The sequence below is a fragment of the Corvus kubaryi genome, unplaced genomic scaffold (genome assembly GCF_017639235.1).
Source record: "Corvus kubaryi isolate FWS band 111438036 unplaced genomic scaffold, C.kubaryi_AGA036_p1.0 71, whole genome shotgun sequence".
Lineage (NCBI taxonomy): Eukaryota > Metazoa > Chordata > Aves > Passeriformes > Corvidae > Corvus > Corvus kubaryi.
In genome coordinates, this window is record NW_024582059.1 from 12,749,137 (window position 1) to 12,772,686 (window position 23,550).

Here is a 23,550-nt window from a genome sequence, read left to right on the forward strand (position 1 = left end):
CCTCGATGGAAGTTTTGAATGCTTGAGAGTGACAGGACACAATTTAGCAGGAACAGGCTCACAAGGATTTGTATTCAACCTTGAAACTGAGAATGAGACTTTTACATTTAATTCTCAAAGCAAGGGATCAAAGAGTCCAGTGCAGTAACTCCTCACATAAATCATGCTCGAGTACCTCACTCTACAAGTAGACATACTGATTTTAATTAATCAAGCCATTTATTTCAAGTCATTTTACTGACTAGAAAAAAATCCTCCTTTCCAAACTCACTGAGTTCCTACTTTAATTTGCTTTTTTTTTCATAGAAGTAGGAGCACTTTGGGCATCAGAGATTCATGATACCCTTCAGCTATGCACAGTCTTGTCCTTGGCAAAACACAACAGCAAAACAACTCTCCTGCAAAACAAGAGTTGGGTGCCAGGTATTGTCAATAAATGGCAAGAGAAGAATACAAATATTGTCCTCTACACACTGTTTTGGCCAGTGCTCGGATATGACATCTTCTGCAAGGGCCTGTTGGAAGCCACAGAGTATTCTGACATTGGTGTGCTAAAACCATATCTGAAACTTAGTTTGCTTAACTGCTTTATCAATGTTACTCTGGGTTTTTTCTGGGCAAAGAACAAACTTCTTTCATTTCCTCTTGTAACATCAAGGCTGCTACCCAAATTCATTGGTACAAGGCTACAGCTATTCACGAGGATGAATTAGTTTTAAACAGACTTTTATAGAGATTTCATTTCATCAGAATTATCCCCTGCACCCACTTAGCAGTAGTACATACTTTTCAATTGAAATACTGTATCACTTCTCACCATATAAAACCTAAACTTGACAGCAACATAATTGCAAAATGCTATCTAATATTTCATGTTCCGCCAACCCAGAGGACAGACATGTAGAATCATATCTATCACTGGCCCATCCCAAACTGCTACTGTTATAATTTAAAAGAAAAAAAAAGCTATACCATCAAAAATACGACTGACTGAAGAAAAGAGGGCTAAGAAAATTGCCAGTATGATATGAAGCACAGCACATGCCAAAATCTCCTTACATTGAATGGGATTTGAATACCATTTCCTGCAGAAGCTCAGAATTTTACAGAGTGGCTAGACACTCATCAGTGTTAATTAAAACAAATTCTTTACAATTTTCAGCAATAAAAACGTGGAAAATCATTAAAGATGCAGTTAGGTACCCTCAATACCCTAAGCTAGAGCAGCAGTTATAAACTTAATATACTTGTGTCTCATACTAAGCTGCTCAGGGGAGAAATGGAAAACTGGAGGACAACAGATCTCTTCCAGCTTCCACACTGGTGTGGACCTAGTGCAGATCTACTTAGGAGAAACCTGAGGTTTGGTTGGTTTTTTTTAATGGACGCCAGAAGTTCATTAGAGCTTGTAGACCATTAGTTAACCACCTGTAAATATATAAAAAGAAACCAACTCTGTCCCATAGAAAAACGATCTCATGTAATGGAAACACATTAAAAAAATAAAATGGTGGTGGTGAGAATGAGGAGAATAGAAAAATATCAAAAACTCCTCAATGATTATAGTGGGTATAGGATACTCCAGCACATCAGCCTGAACAAATGTGTGAACTTCTGAGAGATGACTTCAGTTCAAGCAAGGGACATTTGCCTTCTCCATATACTCAATGTCTTGAAGAATTGGTCCTTGAGGCACTTTTGTTTGTTTGCTCTACAGAAAAATCCTAATTGGGAGTGAATGACAAACTGGGGGCACAAGGGATCCTAATGAGTGAATTTTGTACATTTAACTTGTACAGTGTGTCTAAACATGCAGCTTGCAGCAATTATTTCATCAGGTCTAGTACAAGTCTTTTCTTTTTTTTTTTTTTTTGCAGTGCTAATGAGTGGATGTAAATAAAAAGATATTTCCTAGAAATTAAATGTGTCTCATGTTTCTCTCTGAGGGTACCAAGCAGACAAAAAAAAAAGAAAAAAAAAATCAATCTTGCTCGAAACATTTAGCTTAATTTATGTAATTCCTTCTGGAAAGGTTTCCCCTTCCCACACTTACTCATCTTTGCTATAGATTAAAATCCTACTTATGATTTTTAAGTTAAGAAAATTTGTCAGGATTTTTTGATATTGCATTGGTCATTGATCTTGCATTAATCATTTAGAATAAGGATGGTTATGCATAACTTACATAGTTCTGTGTTCTTTAATTGTATAAAAAAAAGAGAACAATAATATCAGAAAGAAAAGCAAGAGTGGTTAACTGGCAAAAGTGAAAAGATTTATTTTTGCAGGTATCTTCCAGAAGATCATAAAACAGCATAAGACTGAATGCTATTATTCAATTGCAAGATTCAAGTGTCATACATATATATTTTAAATAATTCCATAATTGCTGTAACATTTCAATTTACATGCACACACCCCATGTTCTCCTCAGAGGAGGTCAGAACATGACAATCAGCTAAATCTGTCAAACTGCATGGTCTTATGTACAACAGCATGCCCTCCTATTAGCTCAGTTATTTTACTGACCTAGAAAGTCATACTGGGCACCTTCATTTTTTTTTTTTTACTGAGATATGCACATACACATTCTTAGAATTTATCTTCCATGTCTGAGCTTCAAGAAAGGTAATCTGGGTCTGCAAAGTCCTTTGAAGGCTAACTAGGATTTCACTTACTGAATAATAGGTGGCACATATTTGCAAAAATGCATGTGCAAACACTCTGAAAGATAGTCAAGTTTTTACTTCTAGTTTTCCTACTGAAAATCATCCAAGAATTATGGCAATATGTATACTGCGATTCGTACCATCTTGCTAATTCTTCTGTTCAGCCTCATGGCTAAGCAGAGAGCTTTCAACATGAAAGTTTGAGAAACTGGCAATGTCCAAGAGCTTGAACTAAATGTCATTTCCATCCTTGATGATGCTGTCAGTTTTATGAGCTGTGGCACACACAGAATATATTGTACACTTAGAGCATGCTCAGCAGTGTTATTTTAAAACCATGACAGATGTACAGCCCCAGCAGGATCTCACATTACAGAAGCCACAGCAACCCTGCCATACAGCTGATCCCTTTGTCCAAGCAGGCAGAGTATCACCCAGGAAAACCAAATGTCCAAATCCATAAAATTCTTCCATCTATTGAAGTTCCTAATGCATTCCAGCTCCATTTCAACACTTCAATCTGAAACTTGTAAGATCTTTATGAGACTGAGACAATTACTGGATATGCTTTTCATTTCCTGAGCACTCATCCTTAACAAGAGAAAGCACAGAGTAACACTGCCCCTTACGACAGAAGATGTGTCACTTCACTTGGCGTGATGTGACTAATTTGCTGAATAGGTGTGGAGAGCTCTGAAGTTCACCACCTTCAGACCAGCTTGCTCTCACGCTTCTTCCTTCAGGCGCGTCCAGAAAAAAGCCAGCAAAAAAAGAAACAGAGTGGGAATCCACTCTTTGTATTTCCAACCAGAATTTGATGTAATCGAGTGCCAAGGGTGACAAATGAATAAAAGATGAACTGCTATAATTGAAAGAACATTATGGTAGGATCTTTAGTTAGCATCTTTCACACACATTTTCTTTTTTTTTTTTTTAAACTCATGCCATCCTTAAACAAGTTTTTTATATACCAAATTATACATCAAACAATAATCTATCTCCTGGTGAGAAAAAAGAAATTGTGCATCTATACCAAGCAAAAACTCTTATGAGAAGTAATCTAACCATCTGAAATGACAATTCTGTCATGAGAAAGTATCTGTTTGATGAGAAGGAATAATTCTTTTTGAGCATTTTTCCAATTTTTCTATTTCAAGCAGACTTTCTCTTTTGAACTGGCTTTTCACTTGTGGCAAAAAAATATCAACTGTCTTTGCAGGGTTATGAGGTAATTTTTTATTACAGTTCTTTTTTTTTTCTTTGCCTTCCACTGCTAGTTATATCATATATCAGATAGCCTCAGGGATGTCTGCTTACTTTTAAGAACTCGTAAGAACATGAAGTTTTGAATTTCCTACAGAAACAGCAGGACTGGATAGGTATTTAAAGTTTCTTGTAGGTAGAAGGATAAAATATGCTTTTCCTCATGTCCCTCTTTCATGAGGGGGACAAAAATACCCCTTATCACACCTGAGAGCTAGTGCAAGTATGAGCATCACTGACCTATCAAGAGTATCAGTGTTTAAGGAAAAAATCCAAAGAAAGCAGCTGTAATTGGAGCAGAGTTTTTCTTATAGTGTGGATTCCAGGATCAGGATATTTGGCTCTGCAGCCCACAGTCACAAACACCTTTTTAACCCTGCTGCAAAGCTCTTCCTCCAAGAAGGCAGCAAATTAGGCCAAGAATAACTTCAGTGAGAAGATGTTTTAGAGCCATGTTAGCATGTAATACACACAAACTTAAAGAAAATTTCACCAGAAGGAAAAGTCAAACAATTACTCTTGCAAATAGAAAAAACCACAAAATATTAATGTTCCATTGAACAACTGTTTCATAGAGTTGTGACTAATGAATAAACATCTCTGTTTTCCAAGATAAAAGTAATGGGTAATTTTCAAAGCCCCAGTATTCTAAGCTATTAATATTTAATTGTGATTTCAGCCTGTTTTTCTTGCTTAGGATCGAAAGAGAAACATAACAGTGCAAAGCACTAAGGATGTGTGGGCACATTATTCCTAGCAAAGAAAAAGTAATAAAAGAAGAAAGATCTGTGAATTGGCTCATGCATTAACCATAGAGAATGCTGGCAATGCAAGAAAGCAATGTTCAGTACAAAAAATGGGTGAGACCATGAGTCTGATTTGAGACATCACACTACAAGGCTGCACCACATGCTTTAATCTCTGCTTTTCTGCAGAATGCTAACAACTCTGAAAGCAACCTTGGCCAACAAAATACTTCTCTCTTGGTCCTTTGTCTGTCTCATAAAGTTGATGATAAAAGAGACTCTCTTCACTGGCCCCATATTTAAAAAGGTGGCATAAGAAGCAGCAGGGAGAATTAACTGAATAAAAAGATGGACAGTGTATCTAAAGCATCATTAATTCCTGTGGGCTGGTTTTGATGCTTTGTTGCTATAACATAACTCTACATTTTAGCAGATGAGCATGGTCCCACCCAGTACCTCAGAGTTAATGTGGTAGTGCATCCCAGTAAGCTCAGTTTCAAATATACATGGGGAATAGTTTATTCCTCAGAAAATGAGCACTGTCTTCCAATGAAAAGCAGTAGTAGGTCATGTACAAATCCCGTAGCCTTGCTTCTTTTTTTTTTTTTTTTTAATGCTATAGTGTTTAGACTCCCTCTGTTTTCATACAGATCACTAGGAAACAATTACTCTTAGGGCCTGAGAAAATAGCTGGACAGGACCACAACAGGCCAGTCAATAGCTTGGTGGATAAGCTTTCACTTTCCTCTCCAAGACATAGAAATGTAGTGTACACAAAATATTTGTGTGTAAAGTCATGGCTTCACTGTATCATGACCTACAGAACATCTGAAAAATCTTCTTCTCTGAAGTGGTTATGCCTCATAATAATGTAAAGGAGCTGGCAGGGAAGAAAGAAGCAATCAGGTGGATCAAAGGGACTTAAGGAGTACTTGATCACTCGTGAAACTGGCGTGTCAGTGAAACGAAATCAGGTTTCAGCAAATCAAGCTACTCTGAATATCTTCACAGTAAGAGCAATGACTCACCAAGACAACTGGCAGGTAAACTCTTGGTGTGTGTCTCTGAAAGCTGCCCAAAAGAGTAAGCTTCTGGAATTATTGTCTTTACCTTTCTTGGTATTTCACTTACATGATAAGTGCTCAGAATTGTAATTACTAATATTTTCCTTCCCTCAGGCGTATTCAAAATACCAACTTCCTGTGTGGCACCAGAGACAAGAAAAAATAAAAAAGCCCACTTCTGCATCTAAGGGAACTATACCAGATACAGGTCAGGGTTTTTGATGACACATAATGAAACAGCCATACACTAATAATATGTGGAAGAACAGCACTACTATGACCAGCCCCGCTTCTTTGTCCTGTGGTTACCACAACTTGCTTTTAAAAGTGATGGGGGGAAATTAAGAACCCTGTTGAACAGACATATACTTAGAAAACATACTCCATTGTGGGTCTGAGATAATACAGATCTATCAAACTTTACAGCAGTGGGTTTATTCGAATTTGGTCAACGTAGCATAGAGAGTAGTAATGTCTGCTTTATGCTTTCCCACGGCGTTGTTCAAGACAGGAACAATGGAAGAAGACAATGGAATTGCAGCGTGTTTACATTAAGAAACATCAATGATAAGTTCAATTATCTGCAATCTGTAGTGCAAACATCTACTGACAACGGGCAGGAACTAACGGGGGTGATCTGCCCCTCCGAGAGGCGCAGTGTGCTGGTAGTTAATGCGCATGTTGTGCAAGCACGGGAAGAAAATGTTATTCAGTAATTTGGATATCGTGGGTGCAACTTAGATTATTTCAGTCAACGGCTTTTAGAGAGCCTATAATTATTTGCACAAAAACAGGAACAAAACCCCAATAAAAATGAGTGTGATAGAACTACAGGGAACCAAATAAAAAAGGTCACTAAATCCCTCACAAAAAGTAGTCAAGATATGAAGAAATATAGATATCTTGTACAGAATGCTTTTGCATTCCCGACTTATTTGTATAAGAATACATGAATATCTATAATCTTTTAAGGGTATTCAACCAAAAAGGTTATCGTTCTGGGCTTTTTTCATCCTGTATGGAAGGATTATTTATATTTCAAGATGCAAAACTCATTACAATAACTGCTTCTATCAGTAAGTTTGAAAGTAATTTATTACAGTAATTAATTAGTATTTTCAATATTTTATAAGAAATTTATTATACTCATCCTGATAATAATGGATTTTTTAACAAATCAAAGAAATGCTGTCACTGAAAACTATTGATTTGTAAATATAACCATTACTTTATCACATTACCTTCTGCATTCATGATGAAGTTATTACGTGGTTTTGAAATTGAACCTTGACCTAAAAAGTTCTCGACTTTCAGGCGAAAAGCTAAGCTGTTAGTACTTCTGCAAGGCTTGAATATTCAGGTTGCAAAATTGAAATACACACTGCACTTTAGTATTTAGTTCATATTCAGAATTTGATTAGGGAGCTGGCAGTTCCTTTTTTTTTTTATGGAAAGATTCTATCAAGTACTTCCAAGCCCATGCTCTTATTTTAAACAAATAACTAATGGATTTATGAAGAGTTGGACCAAAAATCACGAAATTATTCCTGGGGATTAATTAATCACAGCACAAATAGCAGAAGGCAAAATTTCCCAGCTGTATTCTTATGAAGAACTAAACCACTACATTCAGAAGCGATGATTATTCTAGTCTCAAACACACCAGGTGTTTCAAGACACATAGCTCCACTTGTGGAGAGAAAAAACAAGAAAGACTTAGTGTTTGATGACCATGAAGTAAAAGAAATGTAGTGTTCCTAATCTCCCCAGAAGCAGCAGTGAGGGCAGCAGCATCCCTGAAACCAACTTGTGTCAGGAGACACAAACACAGGCTCCGTTTGTATCTCTGAGAGCACTGTGTGGGGAGCAGAAACCAGCTCATGCCCCTCTCCTGGCACGGGGTAGTCCATCAGCTCACCTCCCTGGCCTTTCCTCTGTCTTGGTTGTATCTCAGGACTGACTTCAGCAAAAGTTAACTTCTGTTTCCTTGTGCTGCCTCTGAGAAACCTGGTCCTGGCACTCTTGGACCAATGTAAAAATTCAAGAGGCCTCTAATTTTTTATAAAAATATTGCAGCATCTTTCTTTTGTTTGATAAGGTACTACAGTTGAAATTAACTTAAAAAAGAAAGATGAGAAGTTTGTTTCTCATTGTTCATTATAATGCAGTATCTCATCCCCAAATTTTGTATTTCATTTTTGTAGTCAAACCTTTTTCATCTCTAACACTACCTCCACCTATAGTAAATTTGCTAGTAATGAAAAGCTTCTTCCAAAAGGCCACAATATTCTGAAAGTTAGAGACTACAAAATTATCATTACTTTATGACTATACAGGGCTGCACTCACTCCTTTGTGATTCAGACACAATCTTCCACATGCACGAAGATAGAGCCTCAAAGCAAGCCAGCTCAGCTCCGGGTCCTGACTACAACGTTTGGTCCTCCCGTATTCTTCCTTTGTGTCCAGGCAATGCCTGGCACTGTGAATATTAAAGTGCCTGTTACCATCACTTAACACTTTAACGCCCAATTGAACACGTTGATGAGCAGTATTCTTTCTGCACATGAACTGACCCAGCCACTGGGTTCCACAGCACCTTATCTCTCATCCTCCACGTGTGCTTTGCTTTATTCCCCAGATGCAATCGAATGATGAGGCTATAGCCTGTCTGGTAATAACTTTCTTCTCAAATTCTAGTCTCTAAGATGAGACATTTTCATAATGGGGTTAGGAAAACCATGAAACAAAGGAAACAATATTAGGGATGCTTTATACACACACACACACACTGTCTACACACGAAGGTGCAGAACTGCATCCTACAGCACAGCAGGAGCAGGGCACACAGCTATTCATTTGTCTCTCTCTGCTACAGATAGACTAATTGGATTAATACTGAGGGGTAAGGAATATCCTGAACTCTTCAGGCTTAACAACTTGGTAGAGATGCTTAATTCTTCACAGGAATTCCTCTGTGAAAGGGAGAAATACAAATCATGTTACCCTGATCAGCCTAGAACAAAACATCCTTTTCCAATTAAGAGCACTTGCTGCATTCACCAGCTGAGAACTGATAAAAGCTACTACAAAATGGAAATCAAAATCCATATTTAACCCCCAGCTGTACAAACGAAAATTTGGTGGTGATGAAAAATAATGAAACTTCAGGTGCTATTTAGTTTTTTGTCACCCTACAGCTCAATCTAAAACCTGCAAATTATGTACTCTTATGCAAATAAACACACAATTAATATTGAGTACTTCTGGTCCTGGAAGTACTACATTCACCTATAAGGAAACAGATCACATTTTTAAAGAACTACCTGAATAACACAGAGGAATTTACTGTAATACACTGTTGGTGACTGTATATCCTGGATGACACTTACTATCCTCCTGCAGCACCTACAACAAAAGTCATTAAACAGGTACACCTAGCACTAGAAGATGATCAATATTCAAAGAAATCTTCCCAGAGATTATTATCTTCTATAATTGAAGAAGTTCATTATCCTTACTAAGCTCACTATCAAAAATATCTTCAGTGAGAACCAACATGCCTTAGGAATAGTTTCATCATGAGTGCTGCCTGTGTGTAAAACCATATGCGCATAGTTCGTTGACCCTTTTAATAAATGACTGGAGTAAATGCTTCCCAGATATTCTTTCCCTTTCTCCTAGAAGGATCTGTTATATCTAGTAACACACAATCATAAAGTAATTATTTGCTTCTTTTCTCCATAGTGAATGGAACACGTATTATCTCCTCGTCTCTTTTCTCCTTACACACCATCCTACTGCATCCTCTTGCTACTACATTTTCTCTGCCTCAGAAGTATCAAGTTAGTGTTCCACTCACATAAACACATGAATGCACATCTGAAACTCTTAGCTGTTGGTTGTGATTTGAATTTTGCTGTGTCTGTGGAGCCTTTCATGGACTTAAAAACCTGTTGTTGAACATGATGCCACCTACGACACAGTACCTTGATTCAAACAGGGAATAAATGCTACTTCTCTTTTGCAGTCTCTCTTCAAGAACTAATATTAAATAAAGGTGTAATTTCAACGCTCACATTGCTATTTAAAAGAGCAAGCTCCACTGAGAGATCATCTTTCTGTTTTTCAGGATTAAAATCAATAGTGCCAGCAATCTGTATTGCTTTGCACAGATGAAGAACCCAGCAGTTTATCAAGTAAGTTCACTCCAGGATTCAATGATTGGCATTGACTTTGAAGCCTTTGAGCACTTAAGCAATGTTATCTGAGTATCACCTAATGCCTGTATTGTATCTGAACCCACAATTTTCCTGTATTAAAGTTCATATATCACATATAATGATGTTCCCCAGACACTGAGGTTTTCTAAATATAAAACAGAGCCATTTCTTCGGAGGCAGCTTAAAAAAAACAATAAAATGTGCTCCTTCAACATTTTTTTTTGCCTTTTACCCTATATTCTTCTCATATTATAGCTCTTACAAGAATGAAGGCAAACATTATCTTTTTAAATAAGCAAATTATTCCAGGATCACCTCCTGAGAGATACTACCTCATGTGTGCTTCACTCAAAGGGAATGCTGTGAGAGATTCGGTAATTTATAATAAATAAATGGAACCTAAATCATTATGGATTCAATATAGCAGTATAGCCCAGATATTTTACAGTTTTTCATACAACTTGAAATAATACCTTGAGGATTTTCTGGTTTAAACAACAAATACATAAAATAAAATTAAAAACAACAAACCAAAGCAAATGGAAGAAAATAGATGAATGGTCAAAGTAATACTGTGTTTATGAGGTCTCTTATGTTTGAATAAACACGCATGTACTCCCTTTCTTGGGTTTTGCAGGGGGGAGGTGAAAAACAGTGCATACCTGAAAGTGAGGATACTACTGCTTAAAAAGACCTGTTAGAGGTAAGTGGAAGGTGACTAAGCAGACAACCTATTGCTGATTTTGCTGGATTTGCCCTACACTCAGACATACAGAAGAACTTAAGAAAGAAAGCAAAGTGATTTGTAATAGCTCTTTGTTTGGTACAAAAATAAAAAGAATAAGATAATTTCCAGCCTGCAACTGTTACAATTAATCAGATGACTTGAAGTCAGTGAGCAAATAGTTAGTGCTGGTCTCAATGAGCCAGAATAGATCTGCACACAGGAATTAACACCCATCCAGACAAGTCCGAATAGTAGTAGTTGAGCATAAATAGTTGCTTAAGGTTTTGATATTTGCCTGGTGTCTCGATCTCAGAATACAGTCCTCCAAGCAATGCTCTGATCTCTAATTATAACAATGGCAACAAAGGTACTGATAGGGTTAAACAGGTTAAAATTATAGGTGAAAGTGTATTTCACAAATATTTATGTGGTGGAAAGATTTTACACTCTATTTACAGAGTAATAAAGAAATTCATTAATTTTTATGCATATTATCATTCTGCATTCTTTAATACATTGCTGTGTACAACAGAAAGCTTGTCTTGAAATAAGTCAAAGCAAGAAGGAGAACTTTCTTGAGAATATTAAGTCTCTGGCTTGAAAGTTATGTTGGATTACCAAGAAAACGAAAAACACAGTCCTCGGGTCAATTATTTAAGCTTCACTGACAAACAGAAATATTTTTTCCACCAAAGGCTTAAGTCAACTTTATAAAATTAGTTTAATTGGAATGCTCAATGTAAGATTTTGGTTTATATGATGTGACATGACTACTGCTAACACACAAATCGTATGTGGGCTCTTTTCTCAGACAGATCTGCACCAAGGGTATGAAACATGGTCTTTCATCTTTTTTCTCCCTTTTCATCCCGTTAAAAGACTACAGGTTAATGTATGCTTAATGGCATCTGATTATATAGAGTGATCTATAAGGGAGTGGGAAACTACCAAAATTATTTCTGATCTCAACAGACTGTCCCAAAAAGTCATACAACTAGTCTCACTTTTTGGCCTGATCTAGGGCTGGGCACAACCTAGTAAGGTATACTGAAGGTGTGAAGACTCAAATATAATTATATCTGTTACATTATTTTAAATGTGTTACTCTTCATACTTCAAAGGAATTATTTACTTAATATAGGATTTGGTGAAGCTCTTCAACTATATCAGGACAAGAATACTTGTATCTCTCCTTCAATTTAGCAATTCACTGATCTGGGTAGAGAACAGTCCTTGCCCAATGCTGTCATTGCATAAACTGTGTACTAATAGCAATCCTATACATCATAATTTAATTAAAATCATAAGCTATCCCAAATTATGGGAAGATAACCATGTCTAATCACACTACCTATTATGAGCCACAGTTGGTCTTAAGAAGATAGGTAACTTCAAACCTGTGAAATACATGTTTATAAACGTCAAGCATTTCAAAATTACCCCCACAGATGCAAACAACCAAGGAAAAAATTTAACTGGCAAAAAAAAGCAAAAATAAACAATCCCCCAAAACTTAAAATGCTGGTAGAGCTAAAACCATTAATGTCAATGGACCAGATACTGAAATCATTGATACCAGTGGATCAGCATTCCCCTGTGCAGGTAAAGCAACAAAGTGAAGCGCTTAAATTTTCTCATTGAGAAATTTATAGTTTATAATTCTATTCACTTAAATGGACAATGACCAGACAAAACTCAAAGCAAAATTAAAATCTCCAAGGCTACCCGATAAAAAATAATAAGGAAAATTTAAGCTAAGTCTGGAAAAAAGCTCTTAATGTTTGCTTGAAGCACAAATAAGCATTTAATACTTTTGACATCAGGATCTCAAGGTGAAACCAGCATGCAAAATTTTGTAATGTGAATCACCCTGGAGCTTTTGCGAAGTATGTGCTGGAAATGGGATTGTAACAACTCTGTCTGGTTTTACAGATTTGCATTCTTATCACTGATTTCAACCGGGAGCATCAAACTACATGATGCATTTTGTGTTTTACTTCAGAGATCTGATTGTGAACTATTCTGTTTACCTGATGGGACCTGCATTGTTTCCTTGGCAGTGGCTGATTCCAGGGGAGCCAAAAGGCCATTCTGCACCACAAACTTGTACTACAGCTGTACTGTCCTCAAGGAAATCATTCAAGGAATCAGCAGAGTCCCTCTGCTGCCACTGATGCTTCTCCACCAAACATTAATAAAAACAGAATAGGGGAAACACAAGGTACCTGTGGTGGGACTCCACATCATCAGCAACGACAAGGACTTACACAGATCATGGTTTAGGTAATACTCAGTTCATATTATTTAGACTAAGGAAGGACAAGGCTTGACATGTCACTGAGTCATGACTCCTTTCATGCCTTTCCAAAGGCTTGTGGATTTTTTTGCAGCACAAGACTTGGCTACCTTAATCTGGATGGGCTAGAAACAGCTTTGTAGATTCATTTGGCATTTCACTTCAAATCAGCACAGGAAAGTGCAGTAACTTCCCTTTGCAGCTGAAGCTAGCACTAGACTTCATACCTGCTAAGAGCCACATTTGGATGGTGAGGGTCAGCATATGCAGCTCCCTTAGTGGGATCAGAATGTTAATTGCTACATGCTCAAATTATTTGCTTTGAGCTGCTTTAAATACATCATCCATCAAAGATAAATTACGGTATTTGAATTGCCTTCCGCCTGTTGTTTTTCAAAGGAAAAAGAATTCCAAATCAGTCTTCAAATAGTTTGTTACTAAATAAGCAATATGAAGAATTATTTCATATTTGTCTTTATTTTCCACCTAATTCAGAATCAGGGCAACTGCTTAAACAGTATACCTAATAAACTGCAACAATATAGCACCTCATCCTGTAATTGTTTAGTTAGGTATTTTTAGGGAATGCTTGTTCCATGTCATTATAAATCCATTAGGAAAAAAAACCATCTTCCTGCAGTGGTTGCTTTTGTAATAGCTCAGTGTAAAAGTGAATGCTGAATCTGGAGTGAGGCATCCTGTGCTTACGGCCATGAAACACACGTTTGGCACACAGAAGTATTCAGACTCAGTAATTTTCCTTCAAATTAATTTGCAGACAAATTAATACTGCAGGGTATTTTCCACATTATTGTTTCATTCCATATGACTTATTGCACAAATTGCATTTAAATTTTAGCACTGAAGTAAAAGTGAACTGTAAAATGTCCAGATGTGATTCCTGCTTTAGTCTTGTGTTTGACAATTCATTTAAAAATTTCTGAAGTATTTATAGTACCATAAACATAATATTTAATATCATACTCAATAAATAATAAAAGATACTGTCTTTGCATCCAAAGACAGATTCTACTTCACAAAGATGAGTAGAGAAATAATTTTTCAAATTGTGAGACCCATGCTCATACTTGACCTGGTCAGCTAAATGAAATTATTGCATCCTCAAAGCTTTCAGGAAAGCAACAGCTCTGTTACTCCTAACAGAACATTTGACTCTGCAACTTGCTGGCAAGTTTCACAGCTGGATGTGAGATCTTCCAAGGTTTTTTAAGTGTTTTATGAATTAATAAAACTCCTTCACTGTAACATGAAGTGCCTAAATGCCCTGATCCTCTTGCTGTGTGGTTAGTGCTGAGGCAAGAGAACAGCCACGGGGTAGCAACACCTCCACCCTTGCTCCAAGAACACAGAACCATTTAGTCCTACACAGGACAAGTCTCACTTTCTCCTATTCACACACCTGAATCATTAACTCCTGCCATGTGAGACAAAAGAAGACCAAAAGAAGAATGGGGGGATTATGAGCTGTCTTTCATGTTATGTTAAAGGACAGCCATACCTAGGCTTTGTTTTAATTCAAACAGCTTACGTAAGTGGCTCTTGTTTCATAAGGTTAGATAAAATTTTCAACTTACAAACAATCACTGCAGCTGAAAGACAAAACTAAAGGGGTTTACAGTTATGTGAAAGCAGGCCCAGCTTTATAATCTTTTGTATAGTCCAAATAATTGTCATTCTTTGAAATTTTCCAGCCAAGGAATGTGAACAGACCAACAGAAATCTTTAGGTGAATCCAGTCAGTATATGCTCACTGCTCATTGCCCAAGAAAGGGTTCACACAGTCAATGAAGCTAAACTAACAGCTAGACTGCAAGTAAAACTAATACAATCACAAACCGGTAGGCAAGACCATCATCCATGTGCAGACACCACCATACATGCCACAGTTGAGGGCAACCAAACAAGGCGAAGTGACAGAGATCTCCATGCAAGCTCAGAGCTTATCACCTGGGAACTCTGCCTTCTCAAGACCAGCCCTGGACACCAGCAAAAAATGAAAGAAAAAAACCAAAACTGTTTGGCCTCAACTTGTGTTTTTTTCATGGGAAGACTCCTTAACCCTTTCTAATGAATATTAGAAATAGCTTATATTATACTGATTATAATTCATTCAGGTAGGAGCAAGTATCTGCACATGGCCAAATTAGCCAAAACCCAAGTAAATTTGAACTTCAAAATCTCTCCAAGCCCCAGTGAAAAAAAATCACAACACACTGAACATCTCTGTCAAAGTTTTATCTACAAAAGCATTAGCTCGGAGTGGAATTCAGACACAAACTGTAAGCATGTGAGTGTTACAAAACCATGCCTACTGACAAGTACAGAGCAAGTTGATCCCACAGTAGTATTGTCTCTTTTCTCAACCTCCACAGATTTTTATTTCTTTTTGAAAAAACCACTATGAATAAATAGAATAATAAGGCTTTTCACACCAGGAACTATTTTTGATGTTATAAGAGATACAATACAGCCAGCAAGAACTGGTTGTGTTCAAAGGACAGCCCAGAAGCAGGCAGGGACACATGGTGACGCTGGAACAGTAGGGATTGTTCTGTACATAAACCCATGACAAGTGCAAGCTGATCCAGCCTTGGTCTTCCTGGGAGAAATACACAAGGACATGAACTCGTGCTTCTGGACTGTTTCTGTGTCTAGCTAGTGAATCACACCTTTGTACCACTGCCTCTGCTTGCCTCCCAAACACCTCTGCATGCATGATGGCATTTTGCTTGTTTGGAGTCATGCTTCAGTTACCTTAAGTGCCTGATCCCGAAATTTCAATGTCTGAGCCTACATACAAAAACTAAATATAAGCAGCCCAGGGGTAATGATGATAATCCGATGAGTAAAATAGTCAATGCTAGCATGAGGCCAACTTCATGCATATACTCACTAGCCTAACCAATAATGGTCTCTGTTACTCTGTTACTCTTATGGTTCTTACCTGTAAAACCATGGCATACTGCATCCTTTTGCTAGAGAAGGACAGGGGACCTTTATGACTTACACAATAAAAGTCATGGAGCATTTCTACTTTCTGGTTTGCTAGCCTAGGTCCAGAGTCATTCCCAGAGAGCTGGCAGGAGACTGTGGTAGAGGTATGACAGACTCCACAAGGGAAACTGAACAATTCTTTCCACTTGGGAATTACCAGTGGGTTTCTTCAGCTATACTGTTAGTACAGAGGATAAGATTTTTCACTGCCAAAACATGTAATTTTAAAGTAAGTAATAAAACCCCCATGTATCTTTATTATCTATGGTAGAGTTCACTTTTACTATGTTCATTTTTACATCTCTTTTCTTTAGTCTTTTAAAACCCCAAAGACCTGATATACAGGGAAATGTCAACAATATTACTTATTTTTAAAATAAAATTCTGGAAGAAGCAAAATTCATATAATACGCTATTCTAACAACCAAACTGAGGCAATTATTAGCATGTTGAAGAGAAGGAATGTAAAAATTATTATTGCTTTATAGAAAAGCTTAACGAGGTTTTCTATACTGCTTTTATTGTATTTTCTTATAACAAATGCTTGAAATAGTTTCCAGAAAACATTCAGCAGATATTTATTTCCCAACAATAGATGACTCTAACAAGGCATATAAAAGCCTCTCATTCTTTTCCTGTGTGTTTGAACTTCAGCAGCATGACCAAATGACAATAATGAATTGAATTTTCTATGAAAGCAAAGCAGAAGATACTTTGCAGATGTTAGAAATGAATGGATGAAAAGGAGGCAAATCTTCTTAGAAAAATAACTGGACAAGGAATAAATTGAGGTGATATTGAAAGTATTATATATTATGCTACTTAAAACTGTATGATGCCAAATGTTTATTTTTAGCAAACCATACCACATTAATTGTATTTACAGTTTGTATGGATGAACTTGATAAATACCCATAGATAATTCCAGCATTAGCAATGTCTTGCTCCATCACATTAAAAAAAAAGTAATTCTAATTAATGGTCTACAAAGCTAAAATCCATGGTGTTTATGGGAAAACAACAGAGTGGATCGTTTGTGTAGCTTCTCTCTAGAAAGGTACAGACTGTCTCTTGTCTGTGAGGAAGAGAACAGCAAAAGGGTGCATTCATACATGCTTGTATGACACAGGGAAATGGTGAATATTTTTACTCCAACATTTAACTCTCTTTAACCATCTGAAGCAAAATGTCTGTTGGTTTGCTTTTTCCACTACTAATAAAATGCAAAAGAGATTGCAATAATAACACTTGCAAAATCTCAGAAGGGAAATCTGGGACAAAAAGTCATGCTATGTTGATTAAAGGCAGTGCTTTTTTAATCTATTCAGTGGATTTAAATACAATACAGAAAACTGTTAAATGGTTCAATAGCTGTATCAGAAGAATAACAAATGCCGTTGTTTATTATTCAGCCTATACACATCTGTAGCAATGCCAAGCAAAACACATTCATGATATCTCTGGTCACATATGCAACAAACAGTGTGGCAGGAAGTGTAGTTCCACAGAATTTCCCCACTGCATTTAATGCAAGCTAATGGCAATGGCTTGGGAACTTTTTAATACTGACTTGCCTGTTAAGCCTTTCAGTAATTTAAATAACCATCTTCAGCAGTCCCAAATTTCATTAATACTCTGAAGACAGAACTACTGACCGAAACAAAGAATACAACAGTTTTTCATTTGACTACATATGAAAGAAAAGCACTATCCATTACAATGATTAATCAAAAAAGCAAATGCAGTCTCCATAATTTTAAGTGCTGAATGTCACCCAAGGTAACTAAAATACAAGTGTCTAGCCTGTAAGTCATCATAAAATGATTTTGTAACTCCTCACATCTTGGAATAACTTTTTTTCATGACTGCACATACTCTAAATCAGAAAAACATGGGTAAATATGTTCCTTAGTTTTAATTCTGCCTGAGACTGCTTTGCTCAAGTCTGCTCCAGCATCAATGAGAAGACTGGTATCTGAAGCCATGAAGTCTCCGACACTCAAAGGTCCTGAGAAAGTCTTTTAGCTGCAGGTTTCACATTTTCTGAGATGAATGTTCACTGTTCACATTCATTCTATCACATCCTTTCTCTATCAGTTTCTTTCACTGGAAGCCTTATTTTGAATTGCTATGTACTCTTCTACCCTATTACTCTCATTAATGACATAAAGCAAGTAATTTTTCTTCATTTTCCTGACTCTTTTCTTATATAAACATTTGATAACTATGTGATCAACAGAATATTTACAAAAAAATGAACAACTAAGCAGGTAGTAGGAAAAATTTTTCACAACAAAATTTATCAATAGGCAATCTGAAAGTACATATCACTATTATTGTAGCACAGTAGATGGTCATTGGGGAAAGGGAAGGATTTTTCTGTGTGTGTGGAAAAGTCCAGGAACAGCAGTGCTATTACAGTGGGCAAAGGGGAAGCACTGAATGATGGAAATTACTCCACTGACAAAGCATAAGTTATCATATGGCTACACTGATATGTCATTGCAGTTCAAATATAGATCTAAAAAAAAAAAGAAAAAAAAATCACTGTCAGATTTTAGATAATTGACTAATCAGAAATAGGATTACTTTGAGATGTAATTTATTCAGAATAAATGAAACTCTGAGTTTACTCCTGAAGGAGATCTATCGACGATTCAATTTCATTACTCAAAATTCAGTTAAGCGAATAAGGGACTCTTCAGTTTGATGCCTGACTTAAAGTGATCAGATCAATCAGAAATATTTTGTTAGGCCTAAAATTAAATATTACTTTAATTGAAGAATTATTTACTGTGTTAACCTTATTTTTAGAATTAAAAAATGCACCAGCACTTGGAAAAGTCAATCTCATTTGGAAAACTTGAAAGCAATCATTAGCCACTTAAAAAGATAAATTACCAGGTTTAGTAGCTAAAGTTTCTTAGATTAACTGCACATGAATTGGAAAACAGAATATAAACTTGAAAGAAAGATGCAGCTTCAGAGACTGCGCCTTTTTTCCCTTCTTTCCATCCACAGAAGTGCTTCCCAAATTAGAGAGTCAGAGAAGCCTTGGCTGGAAGGGGTTTCTGGACATTATCCTTCACTGCCTTCTGTTGGTGACAGACACAAATTCCAGCACTAGAGATAAGGAATTGTCAATTCCCTGTTCATGGACAAGTTTAATGAATTTCTGTAATTTCAGTCTTCAGGAAAGGAGTTATTTTAATTACATATTTTTCTCTGAGATCCTAGAGGGGAAGAGATCCTACAGACTTTCTTCCATTTTGTATTGACCACAAACAGGGCAACCACAGAAATTACTAATAAAAATGAAAAAAAAACCCCTTAGCATGTAAACGTCATCTGTTAGAAACTGCCATTTCTGCTAATTTTCATGGGAAGAGAGAGTTTACAAACCCCCAAAATATTAAAGGGTTTCATACAAAAATTACTTCAAAATACATTTTTACTAATGAACGATATTTTATAGAGGTTTTGAAGGGAAAATTTTCAGAAACATTCAATTACAGGAACTTGAGGCAGCTCAAGAAGCCCAGAGAATGTTTTCTTTTTAGAATCTCCTAGTGGTTTAAAATTTATTCAGCAAGAGCCTACCTAATTTCAATAGATTACCTCAGTTTCCATCTTTCAACTTTCAAAATAAGTGCAAAACAATGCATCTCATTTTTACACACTATAAATGGTAGCAAAAGCAAAGACAAAAACCAGAAAACAATTCTTCAAGCTCATGGCTTCCATACTCTACTTTTCCTTGATTGAGGTGTAATCAAGTCCATGAATTCAAAGCATGACAAGAAGAAGTGATTATGCCTGAATTTAGTGAGTCTCGCCCTGATAGACTATTTATTTGGAAGATGAAAAACTAATTTTTTTAAGGGCTATTCTATTTAAAGAGGACACAGTATCTGATTTTTAATCAAATTATGACTATGGTATTTTTTGCATGTTCAGTGATAAGACAGCCAAGAATGCCACAGAAAGACAACAACAACGTATTTGTTTTCTTTTTCCATAGTCAGATGAAGTATGAAAACCAAACTGGCTTTTAATGCACCACTGTACATTGCAGTCCAATAAATTCTACTCTCCCTCATCAAGCATGAACCGATGAATAACAAAATAATCCTTCTTTTCAATCATGGAATGAAGAAACAAAGGCAAATAAAAACCACATGTTAAGCCATCACATAAAAACTTCCTATTTCTATTTTACATCTTCTATGTAAGTTCTATGATTTTTATGAGTGGGTTCCAAATTTGCTAAATGAAATCTCCAGTCGTCAATGTTTTAAAATAATCACTTTTTAAAAATTTTCATTGTGCTAATGTTTGTTTCCATGGAAACAGGAATGAAAGCAGAAGCTGCTGTTAAAAGAATTAGAATTCTCTCCCACAAATTAAAGACTTAAAAATAATAATATATTAATAAAACAATTCTCAGAATATATATTTTCTCATTTTGCCAAAGCAGAGTATGATCTTACATTCAGTGGAGTTAATAGGGCTATAACTTTTGATTACATTACAGTAAGCCTAAATCACCAAGAACATATTACTGAGTTAAAAAACCTGATGAAAAGCTTATTCAGTTAAATAGATAATTTTCTGATGAATTTTTAAATCGAATTTAGCAGTTGACTGTCAGATCAGGCGTTTTTTTCAAACAGTGCAATAAAGAATTATGAGCCAAAACCAAACCAATAGATACTAAGGATTATTACTATTTACATAATTTATTTCTAATACTGTTGTTTAATTTTCTTGAAAGTGAATTACTTCCATTAAAACCTGACTGGAAGTTTTTTTACAATTAGTCAGATACAGTTCTATGCTCTAGCCAAACAGCAATGGAATCTGTGGACATCCTAGCTGCATATATCTGAACTTAATGTTCTACAGCATTTTCTTAGTCAGATGTTCAGTCTGGAGAACTCACATCTGGCCCATGGTTGGAAGGAGAGCTTTGCACCCTTCTGTGAGGGTAAAACCTCCTCATAAATCTCAAAATACACTGACCTATTTTCCTATGCTTACAATTTTTAACCTACATAGAAGAGAATTCTGATAGATAAACCTTTATTACCACGCTATGACTTTACAAACATGCAGGTATTTTTAATATGCTTTTATAAAGCATCCTTTTATCCAAACTACTATTTACATCACAGCTCCATAAATTTTGATCAAGTCTACAAGAAAATGACTGCCAGTAGTTTTTCCTAAGAGACTCTATTTTCACTAGTATGCTAGCCTATTCACTATGAATTTCGCTAAAATTCTGAAATAAATCATCTTAAATCTTTTCATTCACAACTCATACATTTACCACAACCACCTTGGGTTTTACTCTTTATCAGAAAACCACTCCATTGAAAAATCTTTCTTCCTCTGCAATGCACCATGAATCAAAAAAATAGTTAACTTCTCAGCATTTTATCTTATTTTGTCTTGTCTTTTGTTTTGTCTTTTTGTTTGACCAAGGAAGCTTTCCAGCGCTTTGCAAAACTTACAGTCGACACATACAGTTGTCTACACTAGGAACTTAACTCTCATCATTTCAGTTCTACATATTTTCTGCTGTAATTAAAATCACCACAATTTAAAAATCTGACATGTTTATATTTGTCCCAAGTAATTAAACTTTGTGAGATTGCAACATTAAAGTGCCATTTATGAACCAACTAAGAATCCCTTAATTTCGATATTAGATTGGTTTATTTTTAATTTTTCATTGTATGAAATTCCAAGCCTAGAAGGTTAGTTTAGCTGCATTCTATTCTGGCGCTTTCCTTATCACTAGATGGTACAAAATTCTTTGGATATTATACAGCTATTTCAAGCATCTGATCCATTTTTTTTTCTGTCTGTGCAGTTGATTGTCAGGTACCACATAAATGTATTGATTTTTGTTGCCTTCCCACTCTGTTTCAGGAACATCTATTAGAGCAAGGCTCTTTCTGTGATATTTTTTCCCATTGATTTCTTCTTCTAAAGAGTGCTAATCAAAACTGGTAAGCATTTTTCATTTCCCAAATTACATGTAAATTATAATATATTCTTTAAAAACCTACTACCTACCACTATCACATTCAATTAGTAATTACTTTCAGTTTGAGGACATTTCAGGTCAAATAAGGAAAAATATTTGGAATAAAGTCCTTACAAAAAAGGACCACAGATAGGAAAATGTTAAAGCTTCATCATCCGGTGCAAGATCCACTATGCTTTAACACAGGATATAAACCTACAACCCTGACTCTAACATGTACCTTTGCAGGACAAGGGTGCAGATGGAAGGAAGTCTTGCAATGAACATGTGTGTTTTGAGAACTGTGGCGTTTACCCTACTTCATGTATTTCACTTTGTGCTTCCACTCCATGTGATGAACAAGCGACAGGAGAAAACATGAGTGCTCTCTTCTCCCTAAGGCAATTATAGTGCAATTCTGCCAAAAAATCTGCAGCTGCATTCTGTTTTGATACAACATTTTATTTAGTCATAACTGTATTTTGTAAATCTGTGTTTTGCCTTTAGGTCAGCAGTACTCCAATGACCAAAGCTCTGTCATACAGCTATCATTAGACTTCTAATGACATCTATATTGACCTTGGACTCCCCATTCAGTTTATCCTCTGTCCTTGGATCTTATTTTGTCGCTAATTACAGATGCTCTCATATTTTTTGTTAGTTTGAATTGTCCATTTCTTTTTTTCCCACTCCTGGTGGTGCCTTTATTGTAAAACAGAAACAAAGTTGCAATTTATTCAAATTCACAAGGCACGTTTTTATCTTGTGGAAAGGACTCTTAACTTCCATATTGTAATATATTAGCTATCATTACACCCAGTGTCTCAGAGTTTATAGCCAGAGTGTTAAAATGTCCCGTGAATAGAAGATATTTATTTTAAAATGGTTCATAAACAGCATCTTAGTCTCAACCACTCACTGCTTTGCCACATTTCACCAGCAGCTCCTCTGGAGCCTGAGCCCCTAGAGGAAATGTCATAACACAGCACTGGCACAGACACCACTCAATGTCTTTGACAGCTTTGGATGCCCTGAGGTGACTTCCCAGTGACTTCCAACACCACCACTGAGCTCCCCCTGCTCACTCTGGAGGTGAAGCAGCCACAAGTGCCCTGTAGTCTAAAACATCTCGCGTGAACTGAGATCAGATTATTCTTGCCTCTTCCATTGCAGTAGAGTTACTGTAGGATCACCGGTCACACCACCTGGAAGAAAAGATTCCTGCTACCTTTCAGTTTCTGTGTAATAGGACATGACACTCATTCAGTAGCACTGCTGCTCTGGATTACCACACATCCTCGTTTCCCATTTTGGTACATGAACAATAACATCCAGTGCTTTGCAAGGACCAGAGCAGTTATCCCCAATGACTAGAAGACAAGCTCAGGATGTTCAAGCTCTAATTTTAGCTTCCTGTTAGAACTTCACCCCAACGCATTCGTTGTTCCACATAATCTTTGCCAACCAGAACACATAACCAAAGGAAACAGCTGGCTGAAATAATTCACCTGAAT

At 36.3% G+C, this 23,550-nt stretch overlaps 1 protein-coding gene across 5 annotated transcripts in view; it reads right to left on the minus strand.

Moving 5' to 3' along the window:
* The window catches only part of CCSER1 (coiled-coil serine rich protein 1), a 629,908-nt gene that overhangs the window by 104,715 nt on the left and 501,643 nt on the right, over positions 1–23,550 (minus strand). The window contains exon 11 of one of the 5 annotated variants that reach the window (XM_042049680.1): positions 15,175–23,241. The exons of the other annotated variants lie outside the window; for them this stretch is intronic. Within the exon in view, the coding sequence (XP_041905614.1) occupies positions 23,186–23,241 (56 nt within the window). The 3' untranslated portion in view covers positions 15,175–23,185. Of the gene's footprint in view, positions 1–15,174; positions 23,242–23,550 lie in introns of those variants that run through there. 5 annotated transcript variants of the gene reach the window in all.